Here is a 21,016-nt window from a genome sequence, read left to right on the forward strand (position 1 = left end):
GGAGGATATGGGTGTAGCTGGCACTGCAGAGTAAGTTGACAATGAGGATTCTGATGGTGATGTGGTTTGTTTGAATAAGGCACCAGTGGAGACAGTTGTTGACCATGGGATGGAAAAGCCCATTGTCATGCCTGAGCAAAATACCAAAAAAGCCACCTCTTCGGTGTGGAATTATTTCTCCACAAATCCGGACAACAGGTGTCAAGCCATGTGTTGCCTTTGTCAATCCATAATAAGTAGGGGTAAGGACATTAACCACCTAGGAACATCCTCCCTTATCCGTCACCTGCAACGCATTCATCATAAGTCATTGTCAAGTCTAGAAACTTTGGGTAACAGCGTACGCAGTCCACTGACACCTAAATTATGTTGGTTTGTTTATTTCTCTGTGAGGATGATGATGTAAACACTGAAGGGGGGGGCAATCTGAGGATGAAGACGACATCTTGCCACTGTAGAGCCAGTTTGTGCAAGGAGAGATTAATTGCTTTTTTTGTTTTGGGGGCCCAAACAAACCAATCATTTCCGCCACAGTCGTGTGGCAGACCCTGCCCCTGAAATGATTGGTTTGTTAAAGTGTGCATGTCCTGTTTATACAAAATAAGGGTGGGTGTGAGGGCTCAAGGACAATTCCATCTTGCACAGCTTTTCTTTTCCACAACATTGCAGGGGTGCTGCCCTATATGGGGTGCTGCCCCTCTGCCCTATCAGTCCAGGGTTGCTGCCCCACTGTTGTTTAAGTCAAGGGGTGCTGTTGCATGTCTGCTGTGCTGTGTAATTCTCCAGGGGTGATGCCTATGCTGTATAAGTCCAGGGGTGCTGCTGCACTTGATCCTAGGTTTAAATGAAAGCCTAGAGCAGATATGAAACAAGCTTCATCATCACAAACATATTTGTGAAAGCTAGCCGCTAAGGTGGAAATGGAAATTGCTGAAGTGTTTTTAAATAAAGTGGGGAGACACCACATTTGTGGCCAAAGTCAGTGTTACTCAGAAGAGACTGACTCATACTGCAGCACAACTGCTGGAGAGGTAAAAGTGCTATTTTCTGCCGGGATATTAGAGAGAGGTTCTTCTCAATTATTTCATGTTAGGGACTCACTCAAATGAATGGCTCCAATTAGTCAACCTTGATTTTGATTTATTATTGATGTTTCACATATTGGGATTATTTATTTAGAAGATGCACATTTGTTGTTCAGGGATCTTCTTTTCCTAAGTGCTGCGTAGGGTTATCGCAAGACCTTGCGGTGTTAGAAGAACAGAGTTTCAATGATCTTGCATTGCGTCAGCTTTCCATTGCACTGCAGAACTATATGGGCCAGGAGCTCCTGTGAGATACAGTTACTGAATAAGGCCCAGTATGGAGTCTCATAGTGGCTTACAGTCAGGAAGATGTCTGGCTTGCCAGGCTGAGGCATGCTGTGGGCACAGAGGTTAGCATTGCTTCCTCCCACAGTCCTACTTATAGTGTGAAATTAGTTTGGACTGTAGAGTGGTAAGCTCAACTAGGGCCAGGGCTCAATATCAAATAAATTTACTGCACAGTTGTGCTTAGTATTTTACCAAACCCACCCGACCTCAACTTGCCCCATCCGGGATTGCTGTGGGGGCTCAGGAGGGGCTGCTAAAACATCTGAAGGGCTGCTTTATTTAAAAATAAAATATGAATAAAATAAACAAGACACACAGGTATGCTCACATGAATGTAACTGGGACACACAGGTATGCTCACATGCGTGTAATTGGGAGCTGTGAAAAACAAAAATAAGGCATCTGCCACAAAATATGTAAATAAAAATGGAAAAAAATAAACCCACGAGATTTTCACAAAATAAGTGTCCAGACTCCGTGGAGGGGAAAATATTCAATCTTGATCCCGTGGTATACACCAGTTTATTTGCATCCCAGCATTAAATTCGAGATCATCTTAATTCCTGAAAATAGAGAAGGGGGTACAATTTTGGAGGCTTTGGCCCCTAGTTTTTCAGTTTGTCCAGTAATGTGGTAATTAATAATTATATATTTGCTTGGTTGAAGTCCCTTCTGTTCCACACCACTATAGGAGTGGAGGTGAAAGCCACTGTGTTGCTCCTGATTGCATGTGCCTCTTTAATTTTTAATCACCTTCTTGATACTGTCCTCTTCCTCTTGCTTCTTCTCATAATGTGAAAAGTCATCAAATATGGAGTCGGTATGTTTGTCGCTAGCTATGATTCAGAGAACTTGTCAAGCTTTTTGCAGGGGGACCACCTGTCGCTGAAACTATGTGTTTATTAAACTGTGCATGTCCTGTTTAAACAACTTAAGGGTGGGTGGGAGGGCCCAAGACAATTCCATCTTGTACCTCTTTTTTTTCTTTGCATTATGTGCTCTTTGGAGCCTATTTTTTTAAAAGTGCCATCCTGTCTGCCACTACAGTGCCACTCTTAGATGGGCTAGGTGTTTGCGCCGCCCACTTGTGTCGCTTAGCTTAGTCATCCAGCTACCTCGTTGCACCTCTTTTTTTCCCTTTGCATTATGTGCTCTTTCGGGCCTAGTTTTTGAAACTGCCATTTTGTCTGCCACTGCATGTAGTATCTATGTGCAGTGCCACTCCTAGATGGGCCAGGTGTTTGTGCCGCACACTTGTCACTTAGATTAGTCATGCAGCCACCTTGGTGCAACTTTTAGGCCCAAAAACAATATTGTCAGGTGTTCAGAATAGACTGGAAATGAGTGGAAATGAATGTTATTGAGGTTAATAATACTGTAGGAGCAAAATTACCCCCAAATTCTGTGATTTTAGCTGTTTTTATGTTTTTTTCAAAAATCATCCAGATCCAAAAACCAAAACACGAAAGGGTGGTTTTGGCAAAACCAATCCAAAACCAAAACACGAAAGTGGAATTAGAACCAAAACCAAAACACAAAACACGAAAAGTGCCAGCCGCGCATCTCTAGTTTTTAGTAAATTGTATTTTTGAGAAATACAGTTGTTTTGTAGATTTGTGCAAATCAGTTGTGGTTGTATGTAAATAAATACTGTAAATAATGTATAATTAATGTATATTAATTCATTGATGTTCCCTACAGGTGTTAAACTGTTATCTCATTGACAATAACGGTTTTATCCTGGTGTCTGAAGATTACAGACAGGTAAGCTTTTTTTTTTTTCCTAGCACAATCAGAAATTAAAATATACATTTTCAGTGTCTTGAGCATAATGCAAACTAACCTCAAGACCTATAGAGAAAACGTCTAAGATAGACGGCTGTGACATTTGCTTATTTGTGTACTGCCGCTGCATATGGGCTCGCAGCTGCAAAAGCATTTGCATACATCTCTGAATCAGGCCCTATGTACTGTTGTAAATGCTGAGAGCAAAGTCATTTCTGTAGTTCTGAATATGTTTTGTCCTGTCAACTTCAGCATACTGTATGTTTCCGATTGCAAAGCTCAGTCCAAACCAGTGGGCTTGGGGCTGTCTTTAGTGTTGCCAGGGAGCACCAAGAAGGGAAGTTGACAGGTAATGTCTAAGGTCCTAGTACAGGACCAGCAGAGTCATAACAGGGAAACGTAACAGCACCCCCAAAATAGCATGGCCACACCCATTCAGAGGCGCATAGGTTCTACAGAGGTCCTCTGTATTCAAAATCGGTCATGACCATGCCCCCTAAGATATCTGGACTGGACAGATGTGGGTTTTGCCCTTTGCATTGTGAGTGACTGCACCCTAGATTATCAACTGCTGCAAACACTTACACCGTATCACCCAACATTACCACTTATAATATTTTGTAGGTACAATGGGCGACAGAATTACAAAAAAACAAAACAAAAGCTTAATTACAAAAGGAATATTGAACCAGAAAAATCTAGTTAACATAAGTTAATTTTTTGGTGCCCTACACTGTGCTACCCCAGGTACAAGCCTAGTTTTTCTATACTGTATACTCAGTACCTCCCTGGATGTATTTCTCAGAAATATGGCAGCATCAGTCAAGCAACTGTCGAAAGACTTGGTAAGGGGAATTAACTTATAATGTTAAGCTGGGCAGCAGTGTTATCTTACAATTGTTCCGATTGGAACAATCATTAACTAGTGTGCACACTAGTTTTTACGCTGAAAGCTGTATAAGCAGTTGGACGGATCATTGAGCCGAGGTGTGTACCTAGCTTTAGATGTCCCTATAGCGGCTGGCATATATGTGGATGAAAATATGTTTCTTAAAATGTAAATGTTATACTTTTATTTTCATGTTCCATTCTATGGCAGGTTTAATGAGGTCTTATAATAAGACAGTAACTTGTCCTGACAATGGGACTGCCTCCTATCCCTGGCATGCCTGCAGTCTCAAAAAGTGAAAGTGATTGATGCCGATTGCGTCCTCTACAGACGTGACCTAATTCAGTGGTTGTGGTTACTGATTCTTGACAAGAACAGATCACAGTGAGAAATTACATTTACCGAGGATCATGGAATTGTAAGGCTACTAAGTCCTAATGCACCTGCCCGCCATAGAACTGATTTCTTTATACAGTAGCTGCTCAGTTGTATTATTGGAATCGATTTTATTGTCTTTCTCTGACAGCAAGATTTATCGTTCATCTTAGGAACTGAGAATCTGATCCAGAGGCACAAACTGTTTGTATTTAAGAATGATTTTTGTTTTAGTTAAGTGGTTAGGGGACTCACCTTCTTCAAAATGATATATACACTGCTCAAAAAAATAAAGGGAACACTAAAATAACACATCCTACATCTGAATGAATGAAATATTCTTATTAAATACTTTGTTCTTTACATAGTTGAATGTGCTGACAACAAAATCACAAAAAATTATCAATGGAAATCAAATTTATTAACCCATGGAGGTCTGGATTTGGAGTCACCCTCAAAATTAAAGTGGAAAAACCCACCACAGGCTGATCCAACTTTTATGTAATGTCCTTAAAACAAGTCAAAATGAGGCACAGTAGTGTGTGTGGACTCCACGTGCCTGAATGACCTCCCTACAATGCCTGGGCATGCTCCTGATGAGGTGGCGGATGGTCTCCTGAGGGATCTCCTCCCAGACCTGGACTAAAGCATCCGCCAACTCCTGGACAGTCTGTGGTGCAACGTAGCGTTCGTGGATGGAGCGAGACATGATGTCCCAGATGTGATCAATTGGATTCAGGTCTAGGGAACGGCGGCCAGTCCATAGCATCAATGCCTTCGTCTTGTAGAAACTGCTGACACACTCCAGCCACATGAGGTCTAGCATTGTCTTGCATTAGGAGAAACCCAGGGCCAACCGCACCAGCATATGGTCTTACAAGGGGTCTGAGTATCTCATCTCGGTACCTAATGGCAGTCTGGCTACCTCTGGCGAGCACATGGAGGGCTTGTGCGCCCCCCCAAAGAAATGCCACCCCACACCATTACTGACACACTGCCAAACCGGTCATGCTGGAGGATGTTGCAGGCAGCAGAACGTTCTCCTTGGCGTCTCCAGACTCTGTCACGTCTGTCACATGTGCTCAGTGAGAACCTGCTTTCATCTGTGAAGAGCACAGGGCACCAGTGGCGAATTTGCCAATCTTGGTGTTCTCTGGCAAATGCCAAACGTCCTGCACGGTGTTGGGCTGTAAGCACAACCCCCACCTGTGGACGTCGGGCCCTCATACCACCCTCATGGAGTCTGTTTCTGATCGTTTGAGTAGACACATGCACATTTGTGGCTTGCTGGAGGTCATTTTGCAGGGCTCTGGCAGTGCTCCTCCTGTTCCTCCTTGCACAAAGGTGGAGGTAGCGGTCCTGCTGCTGGATTGTTGCCCTCCTATGGCCTCCTCCATGTCTCCTGATGTACTGGCCTGTCTCCTGGTAGCGCCTCCATGCTCTGGACACTACGCTGACAGACACAGCAAACCTTCTTGCCACAGCTCGCATTGATGTGCCATCCTGGATGAGCTGCACTACCTGAGCCACTTGTGTGGGTTGTAAAGAGGTCATACAGGCACGTGGAGGCCACACACCCTACTGAGCCTCATTTTGACTTGTTTTAAGGACATTACATCAAAGTTGGATCAGCATGTAGTATGTTTTTCCACTTTAATTTTGAGGGTGACTCCAAATCCAGACCTACATGGGTTAATAAATTTGATTTCCATTGATAATTTTTGTGTGATTTTGTTGTCAACACATTCAACTATGTAAAGAACAAAGTATTTAATAAGAATATTTCATTCATTCAGATGTAGGATGTGTTATTTTAGTGTTCCCTTTATTTTTTTGAGCAGTGTATATATATATATATATATATATCCTATATATTTGCCTTGTGAGTCTGTGCCTGGCCCTCTAACGCTAGGTGGAGTCACAGTGGTGGGCGGAGTTAGCAGCTCCTGCCCTGTCTCAGCACACCACTAGCAGAACTGAGCAGCAGCCACATAATCCCACCACCATCCCCAGCCTGCAGCCACCAGGGGATGGACGCAGCACAGTGGCAGGTACACACGCACCCCTCCATTGGCATCTAAAAACTACTCTCACCCAACATCAAAATCCCCCCTCCACCAGCTCCCACATGCAGCCACTCACGCCACACATCCCCCCCCCCATTCACCCCGACACATGCATAACTGATCCACTAACAGCACTGCACCGAACCCAGCCGCCAAACAAACCCACCAACAACACCCATATCCTGCCTTGCCAGGGGTACGCACCACGGCCGCCCAGCCACCTAGCCGCACCGCACACCACCCCTCCCCTTATATGCACAAACTCCACCACCTTCCCCACCACGGCCGACAAAACACCCGCAGCCCATAACGCCAATTCCTCTCTCCCCCCCACAACCCATGCATTATCTGTCACTTTGCTGCCGGCCCGCGGGAACATAGTCCCGCAGCACGCCGACCACACCACGCACGCACACAGCCTACTGTCCCCACAAGCCCAACACAATCTTTCTGCCGTCCCTGCACACTGTGTCCCGCCGTGCTCCCTCCCCACACTTTACCAAACCCGCCAACATCGGTCACACTGCAGCCGCGCCACAGGCACATATTCCCGGAGCCCGCCGCCCGCAGCACGGCCGCACAGATTCCCCAGCACGGTCGACCACAGCCCACCCTCCCCACAAGACCAACACACACTGTCTTCCCTCCCTGCACAGTGTGTACAGCCGCCTGACCCCCTCCCCACACCGCTGATACATGCACCCCCGCCAACATCTGACACACTGCAGCCGCGGCGCGCCCACAGAGTCCCACAGCATGCCCGCACTCAGTCCCCAACACAGCTGCACACAGCCTACTGTCCCCACAAGCCCAACACAAACTGTCTGCCATCCCTGCACACTGTGTCCCGCCGTGCCCCGTCCCCACACCAATGCTAAAAACCACCCTTCCCAACATCAGTCACACCACAGGCGCGCCACGGGCACATAGTCCCGCAGCACGGAACCCACACACATTCCCCAGCACAGCCGTACAACGCCCACCCTCCCCACAAGCCCAACATACTGTTAGGGTCTCCTGCTCTGTGCTGCCACGTCGTCATGGCAACCGGGAGACAAGTGCTAGCGGAGTAACCTGAGCGTAGCTGATACTCCGGTTCGGGTCTTTTGCTGTGCAGTGGTTACAGGCTCTGTGCACGGCAGGGGATCCGGTGCTGGTTTTTGTGCTCTCAGTCTGTGAGGTCTGAGTGGGGCGTGGACAGCACCTGCTATATAAACCCTCTTCTCAGGTTAGGCAGATGCTGCTGAATCTTTGTTGGTTAGTCAGTTCCTGAAAGCTAGCTAGTACTGTGTAAACTTTGTATTTGTTTGTTGCTTACTGCAAATAGGCCTTGGGATTTGGTATTACACTCTGCCAATCCAGACCTAGCAGTAAGACTGGAGTCAGTCGTTTAACCTGCTGGGGTTCTTTTGCTACTCTGTGAACCTAGCAAGTTTGCGGCTGTATTCTCAGACTTGCCTGCCAAAATCCTTTCTCACTGTGCAAGGTGTTCAGGTGTCAGTTTAGTGGCAGTAAGCTGAACCAGTGCACTGCAAGTGAGGACTAGGATTGTGGAGACTCTCCTTGTGTCTATTATTCCATCTCTGACCAAGGAGTTTACTGCCACACCCATTGGTAACCCTTTAGGTTTTTGCTGTTGCCCTTAGCAACAGCATTTCGGGTTCTCTACGTATTAAATCACAACATCTCGCTTCTTTCCATCTGAGCATTCCTAATACTAGGGAGACACCCAGTTTCTTAGCCTTTGGGCTTCTCTGTTCACTTTGTGTTTATTTTGTTACCCTATCACCTTCTGTGTATGTAATGTCATATTCCCCAGTCTGTCTGTGAGTTCATTTGTTTTGCATCCCTCTCCGTTCAGACACCAGTACATTCCTGCTGGCACTGGTGTGCATAACATATTCAGCAGCCCAATACTCCTGTTGAAATTTTGTGGGAATATGGAGCATACCCCTCAAAATACTTTGCAACAGGTGGTCGATCAGGTGCAGGTCCTGACTCGACAATTTAATGATTTGTCCATTAAAATGCACACCTCGCAGGCCGCTGCCGGAGCTCCAGCAGCAGCAGTACCTTCAGGGGTTAAGGAGCCGAAAGTAAATCTCCCGGATCGTTTTTCTGGAGATCGCTCGCAGTTCTTTTGTTTCAAGGAGAGCTGCAAGCTATATTTCCAGCTTAGGCCTTAGTCTTCTGGGTCGGAGATTCAGCGGGTGGGCATAGTGATTTCCTTGCTACAAGGAGACCCACAGGTCTGGGCATATGGGTTGCAGCCTGACTGTCCGTCGCTTAAAAGTGTTGATGCTTTTTTTACGGCACTGGGCATGTTGTATGATGACCCTGACAAGACGGCCTCAGCCGAGGCTCAGATTTCGATCCTTAAGCAAGGGCGAAGGCCAGTTGAGGTTTATTGTACGGAGTTTCGGAGGTTGGCCCATGATACCCAGTGGAATGACCCAGCCCTGAGACACCAGTACCGAAGAGGTCTTTCTAACCAGTTAAAAGACCAACTGGTACAATATCCCTTGCCTGATAGCTTGGATCAGCTCATGCAGTTATCCATTCGGGTGGATAGACGGCTGAGAGAGCGCAGGCTTGAAAGGGAGACCGAGGTTTCCTTCTTTCCCAAAGGAACCTCAGACTCTGAGGAATTTTCCGAGGAGCCTATGCAGATTGGGGCTACCCGCCTCTCCTCGCGTGAGAAGACGCGGAGGAGACAGCAGGGGTTATGTTTGTACTGTGGGAATAAAGGTCATGTGGTAGTATCATGCCCAGAAAAGCCGGAAAACTTCAGGGCCTGAGGGTGATGGGAAATATCCTGTCAGGCCAGAAGTCAGAATTTCCCAAGAAGACTTTTATCATTCCGGTGACCTTGAAGATCCTCGGTCAAACTGTCAAGACTGAGGCCTTTGTGGACAGTGGGGCCGACGGGGTTTTTATGGACCGCCAATTCGCCCTGAAACACTCTGCTCCCTTAGTACCCTTGGCATCGGAAATTGAGATTTGTGGGTTAAACGGGGAACCATTATCCCAGGGTAAGATTACCTCTTGCACTAGCCAGATTTCTTTGTTTATTGGAGCCACACACTCTGAAAAATTGTCCTTTTATGTGACTGTCTGTACTTTTGCCCCATTGGTGTTGGGGTTACCCTGGTTAAGGGCCCACAATCCTCAATTTGACTGGGTCTCTGGGGAGATTCTTAGTTGGGGTACTGATTGTTTCAGGAGTTGCTTGAGCCTTCCAGTCAGGCTTTCGCAGCTAAATTTGCCAGGATTGCCAGGATGTTATGCAGATTTTGCGGACGTGTTCTCCAAAAGAGTTGCAGAGGTACTACCTCCCCATCGCCCCTATGACTGTGCCATTAATTTGTTGCCGAATGCTAAGCTTCCCAAGAGCAGGTTGTACTCCCTGTCTCGTCCTGAGACTCAGGCTATGGCAGAGTACATTCAGGAGAACTTGGCTAAGGGATTTATCAGACCTTCACAGTCTCCAGTTGGGTCGGGGTTCTTCTTCGTGGGTAAAAAGGACGGTTCGTTGCGACCCTGCATCGACTTCAGGGAATTGAACCGTATCACGATTAAAAACTCATACCCACTGCCTCTCATTTCGGTCTTGTTTGACCAGCTTCGTACTGCCACCATTTTTTCTAAGATTGACCTACGCGGTGCGTACAATCTAATCCGAATAAGAGAGGGGGATGAATGGAAGACTGCCTTTAATACCCACTCAGGGCATTATGAATATTTGGTGATGCCTTTTGGGCTCTGTAATGCCCCGGCAGTCTTCCAGGACTTCATGAACGATGTGCTCAGGGAATATTTGGATAGATTCTTAGTTGTATACTTAGATGACATCCTAATCTTCTCCCATTCCCTGGAGGAACATCGGAAGCATGTACGCTTAGTCCTCCAGAAACTCAGAGACCACTGGCTTGGGGCGAAGCTGGAGAAGTGCGAATTTGAAGTTCAGCAAATCGCATTTCTAGGATATATTATCTCCCCAGAAGGTTTCCAAATGGAGGGTTCCAAGGTACAGGCAGTCCTGGATTGGGTGCAGCCCACTAGTTTGAAGGCGCTTCAGCGTTTTCTGGGCTTTGCGAATTTTTATAGACGATTTATCGCTGGATTTTCGTCTATAGTGGCTCCCTTGGTGGCACTCACTAAGAAAGGGGCGGATGTTGCTCACTGGTCTTGTGAGGCCAAAGCGGCTTTTGCCCGTCTCAAAAGGGCATTTGTCTCGGCCAAGGTGCTGCGACACCCAGATCCAGAGCGTCCTTTTGTGGTGGAGGTGGATGCCTCTGAGATGGGTATTGGGGCAGTGCTCTCTCAGATGGGGGTGTCTGATAATCGCCTTCATCCCTGTGCTTACTTTTCCCGTAAATTTTCGCCTGCCGAGATGAATTATGACGTGGGTAACCGGGAATTGTTGGCTATTAAGGATGCACTCGAGGAGTGGAGACACTGGCTTGAGGGGGCTAAGTTTGTGGTCTCAATTCTCACCGACCATAAGAATTTGGCATATTTAGAGTCAGCAAAGCGCCTCAATGCCAGGCAGGCACGATGGGCTTTGTTTTTTGCTCGCTTTAATTTTTTGATAACATATCGCCCTGGGTCAAAAAACATAAAGGCTGATGCGCTCTCGCGGAGTTTTGCTCCAATCCAGGAGACCACCGAGGAGCCATTGCCCATTGTGTCCCCATCATGTATTAAAGTGGGCATTACCCAGGACCTCTTGTCATTAGTCCTTAGAGCACAGGAGCAGGCTCCTCCAGACCTTCCGGTAGGTCTTTTGTTTGTGCCTCCTAGGTTAAGACAGCGAGTGTTCCTGGAATTCCATGCCAAGAAGTCGGCAGGTCACCCGGGTATTGCCAGAACTCGGGAGTTGCTATCTAGGGCGGTGTGGTGGCCCTCGGTGGCTAAGGATGTGGATCAGTGGGTTCGGGCATGTGACATCTGTGCCCGAAATAAGACTCCTAGAGGGGTTCCTGTTGGCCCATTACATCCACTCTCTATTCCATCTAAGCCATGGACCCAGATTTCAATGGATTTTGTGGTGGACTTGCCCAAATCCTCGGGGATGACAGCCATCTGGGTTGTCGTTGACAGGTTTTCGAAGATGGCGCACTTCGTTCCATTGGTTGGGCTGCCATCGGCCAGACGCCTGTCTGAATTATTTATGCTGCATGTTGTGCGCCTCCACGGGTTGCCACTTGATGTGGTCTCTGACCGCGGATCCCAGTTTGTGGCCAAATTCTGGAGGGCATTTTGTTCCGATCTCCAGATTTCTGTCAGCTTGTCGTCAGGCTACCATCCACAGTCTAATGGGCAGACTGAAAGGGTGAACCAGTCCTTAGAGCAGTTCCTCAGGTGTTATGTCTCCAAGTGTCAGACTGACTGGGTTGCTCATCTGTCCATGGCGGAGTTTGCCTATAACAACGCGGCTCACTCTGCTACAGGGATCTCTCCCTTCCTTTGTGTGTATGGGCATCATCCTAAGGCCAATTCTTTTGACCCCCTGGACTCCACGCCTGGTGGTTCCTCTGTGGTTTCGGTCCTTAGAGGTATTTGGAGGAAAGTGAAGAAAGCCCTTGTGTCTGTGTCATTAGTGACCAAAAGGGTTTTTGATAAGCGGAAAAGACCCTGCAGCTTCAAATTAGGAGACTTCGTCTGGTTGTCTACCAAGAATTTGAAGTTGAGACAGCCATCTCATAAGTTAGGCCCCCGGTTCATCGGTCCTTATAAGATCACTAGGGTTATCAATCCGGTAACATTTCAGTTAGATCTACCCCGTTCTTTGGGTATCAATAAAACATTTCATTGTTCCCTTTTAAAACGGGCGATTAGTAATCCTTCTTCCAGTGGAAGACCTTCCCCTCTTCTGATACGTGGCCAGAGGGAGTTTGTTGTTGAAAGGATTCTTGACTCCAAGATGGTTCGGGGTCGGCTGTCATTTTTGGTGCACTGGAAGAGGTATGGCCCGGAGGAGCGGTCGTGGGTGCGCAGTTGTGATCTTCATGCCCCCAGACTGTTACGCTCTTTCTTCTCGCAGTTCCCCGATAAACCCGGTGGTAGGGGTTCTTTGACCCCTCGTCAGAGGGGAGGTACTGTTAGGGTCTCCTGCTCTGTGCTGCCATGTCGTCATGGCAACCGGGAGACAAGTGCTAGCGGAGTAACCTGAGCGTAGCTGATACTCCGGTTCGGGTCTTTTGCTGTGCAGTGGTTACAGGCTCTGTGCACGGCAGGGGATCCGGTGCTGGTTTTTGTGCTCTCAGTCTGTGAGGTCTGAGTGGGGCGTGGACAGCACCTGCTATATAAACCCTCTTCTCAGGTTAGGCAGATGCTGCTGAATCTGTGTTGGTTAGTCAGTTCCTGAAAGCTAGCTAGTACTGTGTAAACTTTGTATTTGTTTGTTGCTTACTGCAAATAGGCCTTGGGATTTGGTATTACACTCTGCCAATCCAGACCTAGCAGTAAGACTGGAGTCAGTCGTTTAACCTGCTGGGGTTCTTTTGCTACTCTGTGAACCTAGCAAGTTTGCGGCTGTATTCTCAGGCTTGCCTGCCAAAATCCTTTCTCACTGTGCAAGGTGTTCAGGTGTCAGTTTAGTGGCAGTAAGCTGAACCAGTGCACTGCAAGTGAGGACTAGGATTGTGGAGACTCTCCTTGTGTCTATTATTCCATCTCTGACCAAGGAGTTTACTGCCACACCCGTTGGTAACCCTTTAGGGTTTTGCTGTTGCCCTTAGCAACAGCATTTCGGGTTCTCTACGTATTAAATCACAACATCTCGCTTCTTTCCATCTGAGCATTCCTAATACTAGGGAGACACCCAGTTTCTTAGCCTTTGGGCTTCTCTGTTCACTTTGTGTTTATTTTGTTACCCTATCACCTTCTGTGTATGTAATGTCATATTCCCCAGTCTGTCTGTGAGTTCATTTGTTTTGCATCCCTCTCCGTTCAGACACCAGTACATACCTGCTGGCACTGGTGTGCATAACACAAACACTGTCTTCTGTCCAAGCACAATGTGTGCCACCTGACCCCCTCCCCACACCGCTGATAAATCCACCCCCCGCAACATCTAACATACTGCAGCCGCGCCACAGAGTCCCGCAGCACGCCACCCACAGCACGCCCGCATACAGACCACAGCACGACCGCACACAGCCCATCCTCCACACAATCCCAAAACACACTGTCTACCCTCCCGCCACACACAGCCCCGCCGGCCCACCTCACCACACCCAAGATAACTCTTCCCCCCCCACCCACCACCCCCACCCTTTATTGGAGAAACTAAAGCCGACACACGCCCACATAGTCCCGCACCACAACCGGCCACATCCCACCCTCCCCACAAGCCCACCACAAACTGCCTCACGTTCACCCACACAGCCTCCCACCGGCCCCCCTCACCACACCGCTGATAATTAAGCCCCACAACCCCTACACCATCTGACACACATCCTCCCGCACCACACCGTCCACAGCACAGCCGCACTGAGTCAACCCTCCCTACCCATAACCCTACCTCAAACTGTCTCCCAACCTCACCACACACTGGCACGCCAGCCCCCCTCACCACACCGCCAATACCTCTCCCCCCCAACCACTACCCCTGCACCATCTCACACATTGCAGCCCTCACGCAGGCACATAGTGCCGCAAGCACACCCTCCTGACTACGCTCGCACACAGCGCACCCGCCCTCCCCACAACCCCAGCTCAGACTGTCTCCCGAACACGCCACACACTCTTCCCCAACTCTACCTTACCACACAGCCAAAATATCACACACCCCCCTCCACCATCTGACACATTGCAGCCGCCCCGCCCCCACATAGTCCCGCAGCACAACATCCACCCCACGCCCACACAGTGCGCACTACCCCTCCCCACAACCCCAGCTCAACCTGTCTCCCTACCTCGCCACACAGTCTTCCGCAAGCCCTACTTACCACACCGCCAAGAACAACACCCCCTTCCCACAACCCCACCAAAAACACTCTCCCGACCACGGCACACAGTGTTCCGCAAGACCCCCTCACCACACCACCCATAATTCACTCCCACCAACACCCCTCCACCATCTGACACATTGCAGCCGTTCCGCAAGCACATACCTCAGACTGTCTCCCAACCCACCCACACAATGTTCCGCCAGCCCCCCTCACCACACCGCCAATAACTCTTTACCCCCAACCAATACCCCTGCACCATCTGACACATTGCAGGCGTCACCCAGCCACATAGTCCCGCAGCACACCCTCCACACTACGGCCGCACAGAGCACACCCACTCTGCCCACAACCCCACCTCAGTCTCCCAACCACGCCACACATTCTTCCCCAACTCCACCTCACCACACAGCCGATAACTCAAACCCCCCTCCACCATCTAACACACTGCAGATGCACCGCCGCAACATACTCCCGCAGCACCCCATCCTCCCCACGCCCACGGCACTCCCCCTCCCCACAACCACACCTTAAACTCCCTCCCTACCCCAGAACACAGTCTTCCCTCAGTACCCCTCAGCACCCCCCCATAACAACCGCCCCTCACCACGACCCCAACACAGTCTCCCTACCCCGCCACACAATGTTCCGCCAGCACCACTCAACACATCCCCGCAAACAGAAACACTACCACAACCCACTCCCTCGCCCCGCCTGTCTGTCTGCCGGCGCCAGCCCTCTCCCCACTCCTACCCCCCACACACACAAAAACCATCCCCTCCCACCACCATACACCCGCACCCCCTCCCCACGCATCTACTCATAAGCCACACACTCATAGATGCAACCCCACCAACATATCAGACATCCCACCCCCCAACTCCCATCCCCCTATGGCCATCCATTAGCATGCCTCCCTTGAGCACACAGCTCCCCTCACAGCCCACTCACCTCAGGGTGGGGAAGGAGGGGGGGGGAGAGGGGCCCGCATCCCACAGCTGCTGCCTCTTAACCCACATATACCACACACGCACACTGCTACCAACACACATGTATCCTAGCCCCCCCCCACAAAAAAACAATACACATTACACTTTCACCATCTTTACACCCCCATCACCCACCCACTTTCACACCTGCCCCTATCACCATCACACCACACATACCTCCCAGCTATCCCCATTTCCACAGGACACTCCCCTTTTTTAGGGTCTGTTCTGCTGTCCCACCCGTGAATCACAGTGTCCCGCGTGGTGGGGGCTGCGACCTTGCCACCCACCTGCCATTCACTGCTTTGCCTAACACAGCAGCGTTGGAGCCAGAGGAGAGGGGGCATGGCAGCAGCTCACTGAGCGCTCAACCTGCCCCCTCTATGACAAAAAACCTACCCCACAATCTGCTCTCTCTACACCACCACAAGCCACCCCACTTTTTACAAGGCCACCGCCACTTTCATCACCAACCCCACACGCTGCCCCCGCACATATCTAAAATGTCCCTCTTCACTCCAGATACAGGTTGGGAGGTATGCCACATTTCCATACACAAATCACACACACAGCCAACACACTTTCTTACACACACACACTCACACCCAAACAGACCCCTCTCCTGAACACCCCACACACCGTAAGGACATCCCACACCCACCATAACCCCATACCTGCTAACCAAACTCCACAAATAAAAACCCGACCAGCTTCTATCCACCCCAAAAACATATACATAAAACCTTCACATATTGCCCACACCTTCCATGCACACGACCCTAACCCCCAACAAAAATAAACCCCACCACCCTCCACCAATCCATCACATATCAACACACCACACCCATCCACACCTCCAACTCCATCCCCTTAACACCCACATGCACAACTCCATCACACACTGCACGTCTTGTCACCACCCCCATCCCTCACCCCTACACCAATACATTTACAGGCACCCACCCACCCCCACTCTATTCCGCAAGAACCATACATCACTACCCAACACTTTTTCAACACCCACACACACACAACCACTTACAACTCCAAAATAACACTCCAGCATTCCTTTCCACACCCTCCACAATCCTGCACAACACTACCCCTCTTGCACACCCACCACCCTCTCTAAACAGCCCATGGAATCTGTCAAACCATAACCACAACAATTAGGCCATAACTGTACCCGTCTCACTAACAACCACCCACATGCCAACTCCTACTCCACCCCCACCCCCCCACCCCAACCTCCCATCCACACACCACAATACCCTACACAACCCACCCTATGCAGAAAATCCACACACATGACACCTTTCAACAAACACACCCAACAACACACACATACAACTCCACCAACTACTACACCTCCTAACCCCTCACCCACCCCTCACCCCTACGCCAACTCATACACTGCCCAGACCACATCCACCATCCACCCTCACTCTGTCCAGCCCCACACACACCCCATTTTCTATACAACCCCCACTATCTATGTACCCCCTCCACAATATACTATACAACAAACATTATTCCATCACCGTCCTCCACCATGCTATAACTACAACACCTACTACCTACAAACTCTGACCCTCAACACGGATTATGCCTAACCATTGCAACCAATGATACATATCAAAACAACCATACACACACACACACACACACACACACACACACACACAACCTCCCTAAAGATATCACACATTCACATCCTCCACACAAGACAACCCCCACCACTCACTATCGCTACATACACCTACTTCCACTACACCTCTACAATCACTAACCCATCCACAAGTCCCCTTCTATAACCACACAACCACCTGCACACCCTTCACCTCTATCCCTCACCACAAGCACTCACAACCTACATCTCATTCCCACACCCACACGTTAACACAACTCCACCTCACTCAACCACACACACAACAACAATGGCCCTACCTCTAAAACACCCACACCTCCACCCAAACACAACACCCAAACACACTACCCCCATACCTAACACACACCTTTCTACAATGCCCCACACCTCTACCACCCCTTTTTCACAAACACAACTTTCACATTTCCCCAAACCACTCACACACAAACAACTCCTTGGTGGAGACCAACAATTTACTAAAAATGTCGTTTTCAAACAAATTTTTCAAATTTAAAACATTTCTTCACATACTTTACTTACCCAACCATGTTTACTATACATGTCATTTCCTTCCACATTCTGTACACCCTCCCCTGCAAACACTGTTCACCCACTCACAAGACCCTGAACCCCATTCACCATGACATTCCCTTTTGTCATACTACATCTATCCACGACCAAACCTCCTATTCCACCGATACAAACTATACAACTACTATTCTACACCTTAACTTTTCTGTAGAGATTACGGGGCGTAGCCCCTTACGATGGTGTGAAGAGCGCCCGTAGGGTGCGATGAATCACCTAGTATATATATATATATATATTTCCATATTATCCAGTATATATAATATATATATATATATATATATATGTTTTTACATATTAAAGGGTGATCCTCCTGCAGTAAAAAGGGATGCGGATAATAGGTCAACACTGACAAAAGGTTGATATGGCACTGGTAGATGCAGCAAAAGGTCAACGCGAGTTTTTTAAAACTTTTTTTGAACTTTTTCATACTTTAACATCCATGTGGACTATGATTGGGAATAGTAACCTGTGCTGAGTGCAGCAGAGCAAGGCACCTTGCCCGAAGCATGGCGAGCGAAGCGCTACTTGGGTTCCATGTGCTAATACGGAGATAATTACACCAAAATTAACTAAAATGATCATGTAGACCTTTTCATGTGTTGACATTTCCTGTGTGTTGACCTTTTGTCATTGTTGACTTTGAGCATTTCTACCTTTTAGAGTCGACCTAGACACTGTTGATCTAATAACTGTCAACCTTGTACACCACATCCCGGTAAAAAGTCTATTGCTGTAAGTGACAGCGGTCAGAGTAGCAGAGTTGAAAACGGGGCCTGAAGGCAAGAAGGGCAGCATGTGAGCATTTGACTGCCACAACTACCAATCACATGCTGCCTTCAGCCAATCATATGCCACTCTCATTAGGCTGGAACACCCCAAACATTTTTCAAACTTCTATGGGATTGTCACTTATAGAATGCATGACCATGTGACAGGTCATTTCAGGATGGTGCATGGCCAAAGCTGCACATCCATGCGTTCCTGAACAACTGCATTAATGAAATGGAGGACTAGTGCACTTCTGCAACTTGCTAGTAGAAGCCTTTCAAGCCATCTGTAGTGTTTGTAAAGCCAGAGTAAGTAAGCCAGAGTTAAGGCCAGTACTCACTGGCCGATGTGGGAGAGATGTGTGCTGAGCGAACCGCTAGATCTAGCACCAGCGATAGCGATGCGAGGGGCTGCACATCACTATCGCTGTGAGGGGTACACACGGAGCGATCATGCTTAAAATCTAAGCAATCTAGTCAGATTACTTAGATTTTAAGCAGCGATCGCTGCGTGATTACCCCCCTTAACCATCTAGGAACCTCCTCCTTGTTACGTCACTTGCAGCACATTCATCAAAAGTTTTTCGAAAAGTTTAATTTCCAGCCTGAACAGGGACGTTAAAAAACTTAATTAGTGGCCTACAAAATGCTGTTGTACCCACTGTCCACTTAACCACAGATATGTGGACAAGCAGAACTAAAGATTACATGACTGTGACAGCCCACTGGGTGGTTGTATTGCCTTCAGCAGCACCAATACCAGCAGCATCTGACAAACACCAGTTCATTCAGAGGCAGGCTACTTTGTGTATCACTGGTGTCACTAAGAGGCATACCGCTGACAACCTCTTAGAGAAACTCAGGGAAGTCATTGCAAAATGGTTTACCCAGCTTGGACTCGCCTCGGAATTTGTGATTTCTGACAACTCCAGCAATATTGTGAGGGCATTACAGCTGGGTGAATTCCAACATGTTCCATGCTCACACAAGCATCTTGGTGGTGCAATTTTTTTTTTTTTTTTAAATGACAGGGGCATAAAAACTAAAAACCAAAACTAAAATATTCAGGGGCAGATTTGGCAAATCCAAAACACGAAGGAGATATATATTCAAAACCAAAACACAGGGGTCGGCGCACATCTCTACTAGTAGTGCTTGCTGAAATGGTCGGTTCAGTGGTGGTCATTCCGAGTTGATCGCAGCCAGCAACTTTTTGCTGCTGCTGCGAACAACTAGTCCACGCCTATGGGGGAGTGTATTTTAGCTTAGCAGGACTGCGATCGCTTGTGCAGCCCTGCTAAGCTATAAAAATCCAAGCAAAACAAGACTAGGCCTATACCTACTTACCCTGTGCGACGATCTCTTCGATGCTGGGGCCGGCTTTGACGTCAGACATCCGTTGGACACGCCTGCGTTTTCCTTGCCACTCCCCGAAAACGGCAGCCAACGATCTGGATCTGCCCTGTAACGCCCTCTTCCTGTCAATCTTCTTTGTGGTTGGCTCTGCGGCCGCTTCCTTCGGTAGACGCGACGTAACCCGCAACCCCTGTCGCCGGGCAACGTCGCACACGCGCACTGCGGCCGCCGCGCATGCGCATTCCGGACCCGTTCGCACCGCAGCGATAAACCGCTGCGTGCGAATGGGTCGGAATGACCCCCAGTGTGTTTGTTATTTTTGTGTCACTGGCGAGTCAGTGCAAGCGGCTGCTTTCCCAGGTGCACCAATGCAAGCTTAGAAGGCTGTGATCAGACGGAGAAAGTTTTGATTGTGTAACCGCTGCTGCTGACTTGTGTTTCTATAGTCAGTTTGAAAAATATTTGTAGGGTTGTTTATCATTAATTTATAAAAGTAGTTAAAATCTCAATTAAGGCAGGAATTTATTGTGAATCAGTGAATGTATACTGCCCTCTCTCCATTTATTTGTCTTACACTCTTATTGCCACCGCAGTGGGAGGAGGGGGTAGGTTGTTATAATTGTGCTATACTTGCTGTATTAGTGTTGTCTAGGCTGCAAAGCCATTTGGATGATAGTGTTTAGATTGTTAGGGGTCTATTTGCCTCATTTACACAATTATCTTAATTTTTTCAATTCCCGCCCTCACTCAGGGGTATACTTACTAAAAGTCGATTTGGGTTGATGTTGATCCTTTTTTCTTGTCGATGTTGGGTTGATTTTTTTTTTATCGATTTTGTGTTTCAGGGTCTAAATCACACATTTACTAATAAATGATTTTTGACATCCTTTTAAAAAAAATGTCAAAAAGCATTTGTTAGTAAATGTGGGATTTAGGGGTATATTTACTAAAAATGTATCTGGATCGATTTGTGGTCAATGTTTTGTCGATGTTTGGTTGATTTTGTGTTTTAGGGTCTAAATCCCACATTTGCTAATAGATGATTTTTGACATTTTCTTTTTTTTAAAATGTCAAAAATCTTCTGTTAGTAAATGTGTGATTTAGACCCTGAAACACAAAATCGACCAAACATAAAAAAAATAAAAAAAATAAATTGATCAACATTGACCCAAATTGACTTTTAGTAAATATACACCTCAGCGTCTACATAATACTTTATTC

General features: G+C 47.9%; 1 protein-coding gene across 6 annotated transcripts in view; it reads left to right on the forward strand.

The window, feature by feature from the left end:
• CACNA2D3 (calcium voltage-gated channel auxiliary subunit alpha2delta 3) overlaps positions 1-21,016 on the forward strand; it is a 2,000,770-nt gene that overhangs the window by 1,785,092 nt on the left and 194,662 nt on the right. For all 6 annotated transcript variants that reach the window (XR_010186941.1, XM_063940834.1, XM_063940836.1 and 3 more), the window contains one exon: positions 3,075-3,137. Coding sequence is in view for 5 of the 6 variants with exons in the window: in XM_063940834.1 (XP_063796904.1) it covers positions 3,075-3,137 (63 nt within the window). In the remaining variant the exon portion in view is untranslated. The remainder of the gene's footprint in view (positions 1-3,074; positions 3,138-21,016) is intronic.

The sequence above is a fragment of the Pseudophryne corroboree genome, chromosome 9, assembly GCF_028390025.1.
Source record: "Pseudophryne corroboree isolate aPseCor3 chromosome 9, aPseCor3.hap2, whole genome shotgun sequence".
Taxonomy (NCBI): domain Eukaryota; kingdom Metazoa; phylum Chordata; class Amphibia; order Anura; family Myobatrachidae; genus Pseudophryne; species Pseudophryne corroboree.